This window comes from Branchiostoma belcheri, unplaced genomic scaffold, assembly GCF_001625305.1.
Source record: "Branchiostoma belcheri isolate BF01 breed outbred unplaced genomic scaffold, Haploidv18h27 scaffold22, whole genome shotgun sequence".
Taxonomy (NCBI): domain Eukaryota; kingdom Metazoa; phylum Chordata; class Leptocardii; order Amphioxiformes; family Branchiostomatidae; genus Branchiostoma; species Branchiostoma belcheri.
The window spans coordinates 2,019,651-2,027,994 of record NW_017803713.1 but is presented as its reverse complement, the minus strand read 5'-3'; the positions used below and the strand labels follow the sequence as shown (position 1 = coordinate 2,027,994).

Below are 8,344 nucleotides of genomic sequence, written 5' to 3'. Positions count from 1 at the left end.
GGATTCTCAGTGAAAGTTGGCACCTTTATCTTTCTTTCCGCAGTTGTTCCATATAGCTGCTTCTGACAAATAAACAAACCAGGACTACCTATTAATATATATTCTAAAGAGATCATAGTCTGTACTTTTGGCATCACGCCACCGAAAGCTATAAGTAACTATTTAAACAAATGACCGCCAGTCCATGTGTCACGCCCCAAAATATATTGACTCCTTACATGTTCATTATTTGTACATTAGTCTGCAACGAGTGATTGCGTCGAGCCGGCATCGTGTCCCCAGAGCTAATTTTTCAATTAGAAATATGGGCTCCCCGGCCCCTTGTGCCCATTTACTCATCAACATTTAGATTACGTCGTGCAGTTTCCGGTAGGGGGTGAGTTTATCAAAACACGCGTGTCGCTGTCACTATTGACCACTATGCACAGCCGCCAGACGGGAAAGACGTCTGCTTCACAAGTTGAACATGTCCCTTTTACAAGACCAACATGTCTTTTGATAGGGAAACTACTGTTGGTTTTACATTGACTTTGTGGCTCTGTGGAACAAATCGGAAGTGGAGCTCCAATTTGCCCGTTTTGAAACTTATCAGCTGGGAGACAGACAACGCCTGACCACTGGATTACCAATTAAGGTGTAATTTAAGAAGGATGTCATCGCTATGATTAACCCAAATGGAACCGCCTCGCTCTATTGTCTTCTTTGTAACAGTTAAAAAGCCATCGCTTATCATGGGCTGTTTGAAAGGTCTTTGTTAGTGTTATCCTGTTGACTAGCTGTACTGCTAATTGGTTGTAGTTTCAATACCAGTGCTATTATCATTATTATCCGACAAGCAGAAGATGGCACAATAAATGGATTTGACGATCGATAAAGATAGAAAGTAATTAACAATTTACAGGACTTTCAAATAAAAATGTTTACTTTGTTTCCAGTCGTCATGACACCCATGGCCACGTTTTCTAGCAATATCATAACTTACTAACCCTTACAGTTCCGTAAATAATACAATGATTTTGTCCTTTATTTCAGACGATGGCTCGTATTAGCCATGTAGTGTTACTGCTGTGTGTGTTCCATACCGTCCGTGCTGCTCTGCCCAGTGAATGTGTGGACGCCTGTACGATATGCAGTCGGACCTTCTCCCAGCCAGGCAGATACTTCCACCCCATGAGGTGTTCCATGGGGTACGTTAAAGATTTGATGTCATCCTCCTTTCGACAGAAATATGACTTATAATGTAACTGCAAAATAGGCCTTCAAGTTGCATAATAAAACGTTTCAGAACATTGCCCTCGCCATGCATGTTGTTATCTAGGTATGTTCCTAACTGCGTGACTTACCTGGCCCACTGTTTTTCAGGTGTGCAGAGGATCTGAAGAAGGGTTACACGGACACCACGGAGTGGGTGTTGTGCCGTGAGACCATGCGGGAGTACGGCTTGTGGACTTACAGATGAGCACCGAGGTTTCAGCACCGAGGACAGGACCAATGCAACCCTTTCTTATTTCCTTCAAAATTATATCCGGACACTATGTTAAACACAGTGAATATGTTACCGAATACTCGGTGTAATCAGCTCATTTGTTCTTATTTGATGACGCTGTAATCCGAGTACATGAAACGAAACCACCTTATCTTGTGTAGCACCTTATATGCGACAGTGATATAATGTATTTTGTTTCTGTACAACGAGCACTTTAACCGGAAACATGCGAATTGAAGTACGTTCAACTGAAACTGGTATACGTGAAAGATGTGGTAAGAACTGGACGCTTCTTTGTGCCTATGATGTCGGCTTCTGAATACAAACCGTTATGTTCCCAGGTTGTTAACGCACTGTGCAGGGACGCGTTTCAGCCGTGCTTTGCACATACAGTGGATAAATACGTAGTAGTAAGCTTTTTGTACCGCCATACTAAAGCGCCACCTTGTGATAAAAAAGTTCATGACACATGCTTCTCTCAAAGTGAGAAAATGTTTAAAACTACGTCTTGTAGGCAAATATTATTCAAATGCTCAAAAACACACCTTCCACTGCATATCCGTCTATCCAGTGCCCAGTCCTCATTGAATCCCAATAAATATGTGATGAAATTATAGGATGAGCAAGGCCACGAAGTAGACATTGTGTGCTTTGTCAATTTCAATCACATAATCAGTATGCCATGTCACCAGATGTTTCCAAAGTAGGTCAAATGTTTATTTATGTACACTTGAGGAAACATAGGTGTATGTAAAATTAATACAGCTTTGTGCATTACTTTAGTGAGATGCTAGTTTGGTCTGTAAATGGGAATTATTTTTGGACCTACTGTCATGCTTACAATTACACACTAAATTCAACACACCACGTTCCAGACATAACCACTAAAAAGGTGACACAAGATCTTGATATGGGCTCCCATCTGGGCAGAATAAATAGGGATTTGATTGGAGGGGGCAGTAGCCTGGATACAAGCCCAATTTTCAGTCATCCAGCAAGTGATCATGGCAGCTGTTTTCACACAGGGCCGGTGCCAGGTTATGTATTAAGAACATAGTAGACCAGCCAAGCTTGTTGCTATAATCCTCTCAGTTGAGAGTTTTAATTAAGTTGGTTTATTCTGTCCTGACTGGGAAGGGGCACTGCTGAGGTCACCAAAGGATGCTGTTGCTGACCCTCTCTTGGCTGGTTTGGGCTGAGAAAATAAACAGGAGAAAAAGTCAAGTCAACATCCGGAGCAAACTTTAATTGAACTTTCATGCTGGTACTGTAACTGCAGAAATCTTCGCAGGAGGGAACATGAGGTTTTCACAGTGTCTGAAGTTCGTATTTTACAAATTTCTGCAGTACAGTACGCATACAAAAACACATATATTCATATTCGCAGTAAGGTCATTACGAAAAACTAAGAACCACTGCAACAGTTTCTGACAGTACTGTACCCACAATCCCAGGCAATTTGATATATACTGAACATCAGAAGTACTTATGAACAGTATGTGAACATGGGGCATTGGGAGAGATGTAGCTCTTTACTTACAAGTTGCAAGGCTAGTTCAACATGTCCAAACCTGTGACTTGTGGGGCTTCCAACCAATCATGTAGAGCAGCTGGAAGGTTGCTGGAACAGTGCCATCTTCATTTCCATACATATCTGTAACATAAAACACACAAGGAGATTTGTCTTGTAACAGTAGTATCTGGTGGATTGAATGGCATGCTTTATTTACACTGTAGCAATAGGAGCACAATGAACCCAATGTACATTGCTGCAAAAACTTTTCATAACTGAAAAGATTAGAAGAAGAAAAAAAGAGCTTGCAGTATACATGTACATTGTACTAGTATCATGCCTGTAACACACATGCATATTTGTGGTACAGAACAATACCATGCCTGAGTTCACTGAGGAAACTTGCTTGCAATGCTCTACTATTGGCCCTGCCCCTGAGAAATTGCCAAAATCCAGAGTACATCCCACCTTTATACACGGCAGCAGCAGCCAGCATGGTGTCTCTATGGAGAATGGGTTTCCTGGCCCATGATGCATTGCTCTCTCCCATGCCCTGCAGGTCGGCCATGAGTTCATACATGGAGGGGAAGTTCACTGTCAGCTCATCCGTGTCCTGTGATTGGGTGACAATGGATATCGCTGTTGAGGCCACATCATTTGAAAGTAAAAATTAAGTGAGAAGGAAAAAAGGCTAAGAGGAAAATGTACAGACTTTCTCCTCCTTTTATTTCATGTTGACCAGTTCAGCACTATTTTCAAACTACTGGTAGCTAATCATTTTTAATTTGAGGATATATGATAGTATGATAGTAGAAAAGGATGAACTGCCATGAAAACAGATTTCAGGGAAATACAATCTCCCTTACCATAGTCAGCATGGTGTAGCCCGCCCGAGTTAACAGGTTCCCCAGGTCTCGTACGTCTGTGAACGGGGAGACATGTGGAGCAAAGCCCTGCAGAGGAACATGAAAGAACTCTGTGTTACTGTGACTGATGTAAGATTGACAGGCTGTTTTTGCAGCGTGATGGGTCATATAATCCCGCTAGAGCTCAGTACTGCTAACATGCCTTTGTACATGTACATACTACTACTACATAGTGTTATTTTCTTGTAAATAGAGTAGCTGATTCCTTAATGGAATAGGTTGTTTACAGCTGGAAAGTCGGGAATAATGCACATATGCTCCAAACATAGTTTGATTGTGGTACTAAAGATTCTCCTCATTACCAATTCTCATTAGAAATCCTCAGTAACGAGCCTGCAGTAACCCAAAGGCCATTCACACCTCAAGAAATAACAGGGTCATTTCAAAAGCCTTCAAAACAGCTTGGACCTTGAAAGGCTGCTAGGAGTTATGAATTGCCTTCCTAGGACCATCCAAAAGGAATAAGTTACACAAAGGAAGGATATGGAATTTAGATTTCTGAAAATTGATTTTCTTCATCTCTTCCTTAACCCCACATCTTCCTGACACATTAGAAGTGATGAGTTGCATCTGCATACCCCTTCTCTCTCTGTCTCAGCCAGTTGTAGGGAACATCTGAGTTCAAACAGTGTGTCTCCTCCAAACATGACACCAATAAAGCAACCGTCAGGCTTCAGGGCACTCCACACCTGATGGGGAAAGGATTTATTGTATCACTAACGGTAGAGGTATATGCGCATTCTGGTGTGTCTGAATCCACAGGCTAGGCCTTAGTACCAGTAACGGCCTTTGGTTCTGATTGGGTAGCCTAACTGCTAGCCTTATCTGCATGTCATTACACAGAGAACATTTTACATTTGACACATATAATCAAAATCATTAGTAAATCAAAAGATATTAGGGAGGAAGAGAGTAATTTCAAAGCTGAATCATTGACTTTATTATTTAGAAAACCGAATAGCACCAATAGTAAAAACTGTGAGCAATTATATTACTGGTGCTGAATTTCCTGTTAATCAAGAAATATTTGAATTATTGAAGAGTCACTGTCATCAGATTTAACAAGAAAGACACACGCATCATGCAAACAAGGAGTGAAGTACTTGGGGCTGATTAGCCATATGACATTTTCCTAATGATGTAGCCACATGTGACATGAGTGAAAATTGTTCCCTGAAAGGCAACTCAAGTCAAGAGGCTGCGGGGGGAAATGGGTCCAGCTGCATGGTTTCAAACTGCAATCATCCTAATGAGATTGCAGTAAGAAACCATATATTCATGATTAGCCTCAGGACCTCTGCTTCTCACGTTTGAATGACGTTCATCAAAATCTGAAACTGAGTGTCCTGTTTCCTGACTCCCATCTCCAGTCAACAGGAAGTGCTGAGAAGAACCCTACAGCTTCTTACCTGTCGCAGACAGCCTGGCAGGTCGTTGACCCAGTGTAAGCTGGAACCAGAAGACAACAGTCATGTTAGTATGCTGCACTGACTGTCAGTTGTGTGATGCAAGGGGAGACTGCAGTACCAAGGGCGAGTACTGTGGAACAGTCTTGCTGCTCATCAGTGGCAACTGACATCAACGTCACCATTTAAAAACAGACTGTACATGTAGATGACTGCAGACTGATTGAACTAAATGTGCATACTAGTATACTGTGACCACTTTGTACATGTTTGTAACATTATTTGTATATCATTGTGTTGTAGTTTTTATGAATATATTTGTCCGGGGATATCTAAAAAACAGATCCACGGATCTGAGATATACCCTGGTAAAATGAATAAACTTGATAATTTAACAGTATCTTTAACAGTTATACATGTATAACCATGCACATAACGGTCAATACATAGTTTGAGTGTTGAAGAGTTTATCAATCCTGCTTCTAGGTCAAAATGTTGGGTTTCAAAATCCCAGCCTGAGATACCATCAAGCATCAGAAGAAATCCACCATTCCTGCCAAGTCTTAAAAGTGATAGTATGCCCTGTGTCTGTCATGATTTAAGCAAGTTCTTCATATAGCCTGCAATTACCAATTCTACTGTGCTAATTTCTATTCCAGTGTACCATGTGTGTGATTCACCTTACCTCAGACTGCTGACCACCAGGTCCAGACTATTGTCTCTACACGGAAGAAACTCCTCATCTGCCTGGAACGTCAAGGTTGGCACTTCTGAAGGTTGATTTCTTGCCTGCAGGAAAAATACTATCAAAGTTTTATGTGCAATAAATCATTCAATGTTACCCAAGTGAAAAGTGTAGTAGAAAGTCTGAAGGAAGTTGCAGGAAATTCTGCATACTGACTGACAACCTTCAAGATATATCCTGACTCTTACAGTTATTGATCCAAGATTGTTAGTTCATCTGTAAAAGAAGGTTTAATGTTATAGATATACTCACATGTTCCAGCATTTTTCTCCTGTATCACATTGATACAATGTTTCTACAATCTACCTGAAAAATACAAACAAAAAAGTCAATTCATAGTTATCAATGAATTGCATTATACCAGTAGATATGCACACTAGCTTTGACTGAGAGTTATAAATGATGTCATGTCTTGTAAATTAAGTTCAGCACAAACATCTGTAAAATTCCAATCACCCCACCTTATTCAGATACTTGCTGATGTAACCTTTTCCACAGCCAAGGTCAAGGGCAACAGGGAATTTTCTGGGATACAGAAACAGGATGTCATTCATCAAGCTGCATTCATCCATGTGTTATTACTAGTATCTTTCTTCATCTTGGGAAGATCTATTCATGGTTAATGTTATCCGTAATATATAACTCAGGGCAGGTAGAATTTGTGGCCAAGAAAACCAGAACAATGTTGAACACAAACCTACCTGGCAGGTCACAGATTCGATGTGTCAGACATAAGATTATTAGACAACAAGAAATCTGTTGAACAAATATGATGATGCCACTTTCTAAAGACTCAGTTATGTTTTGTTTGTACAATTGCTGGGCATCAACAGTAAGACTGAGGGTCAGCATTTTTAGCTTTTGGCCGGTACAGGATAGTGGGTAGTGGACGAAAGCTAAAAAAGCTGACGCTCAGGCTGCATCATCAGACGAGCTGGGAGCCACATTACTTACCTACTCACGTCACACACTCTGTCAGCAATTCTATAGGCAACCTGCAATGAAAAAATATTTTAGTCAAACTGTCAAGCAAATCTCAACTTGAGTATGGGGCAACGACAACAACATTTGCGGTGTTAAAATCCGATAAATGATATTGAGTCATTTCCCCTAACCACGTTACGGACTACGGTTTATACGACCCGCTCTCACCTCGTCCCTCAAATAGTCGAAGTCTTGGTGATCCGGTCGGCTGGCCGCCCAGTTCTTCTGTTTCCGTTTGGTTTTTCTGTCGAAAACATTCATGAGAGTTTCGCCCTGTCTCACGGCGTGCATCAACCGAACAGCAGTCCTCCGTTCATGAGTTTTATTCCGCATCAGCCCCGATGTGAGGTAAGTCCTAGTTCCCGGCTGTGCCGTTGTGCCATAACTCCGTCCTGAGATACACTGCTTCAAAACTCCCGCCCCTCCCCCTTCCGCCTGACCAAACCGTCCTTGGCGACACCGTATCCTGTATATCATCTGTAAAACATTCCTGGGCCGGCACAATGTCCCCATCGTTCTAGTCTTGAATATTATATGGATAAACGTTTGCTATAAAGTTTATATGTGTCAAAATCGGCGAGAAAACAAGAAAACCTCGTCCGATCACCTGGGCGCAGCCATATTGGAACAGTGCAGCATGCTGGGTAAAATGCACCTGTTGCAAGAGGAAGAGGGGTGTTGTTTTACAACACTGGTATTACAACTTACAATAAACTCATACCATAGAGATGACAAAAGAAACTTTTTAAACTCATTACCACCATTTTCAATAAGAGTTGTGCAGGTCTTGCGTGATACGGTGAAGGAAAAAAGGCAAACGACCTTATCGGTTTTACTAGAAAGACCCACAGTGAAGATCAGTGAAGAGGGGGGTTTGAAAATCGTTCTATGCAAACTTGCTTAATACTGGTAAATAAATACGGAACTGATAAACGCCTAAGTGAATAAGAAAATTCTATGTACCCATTGGTGAACGACGAGAAATTCGTGTAAGTCGTTTCATAACAACTAACAAGTTATATCAAGACATCAGAAATCAAATCCATGTAGAATTTGCGTCTGTAGCGTTGGAAGATAATAAGGCAGATTTATATGTTGAGAAGACTAAGTCAGAAATCCCTGAATGAGCCACTGTTTGTTTACTCGGGATCTGAACTTGTGTGGATGTGGTGAACGTGCCAGCTGTGTACACATGTATTGATACTAGTAATGTATGGGCGAAAAGCGTTGTGTATTAACCACAACAAGCCTTCCCACCAGGGCTACTTATTCCCCCGTCTTCAC

General features: G+C 41.3%; 1 protein-coding gene across 1 annotated transcript; it reads right to left on the bottom strand.

Moving 5' to 3' along the window:
* Positions 1-2,560: 2,560 nt before the first annotated feature.
* LOC109470344 (arginine-hydroxylase NDUFAF5, mitochondrial-like) lies at positions 2,561-7,683 on the bottom strand. Its single transcript, XM_019769265.1, is given in 10 exon segments — positions 2,561-2,681; positions 3,058-3,140; positions 3,468-3,612; positions 3,866-3,952; positions 4,504-4,614; positions 5,335-5,374; positions 6,017-6,115; positions 6,458-6,601; positions 7,031-7,071; positions 7,229-7,683. Coding segments are annotated over 10 exon segments (1,185 nt in total). The 5' UTR covers positions 7,574-7,683; the 3' UTR covers positions 2,561-2,591.
* Positions 7,684-8,344: the final 661 nt, after the last annotated feature.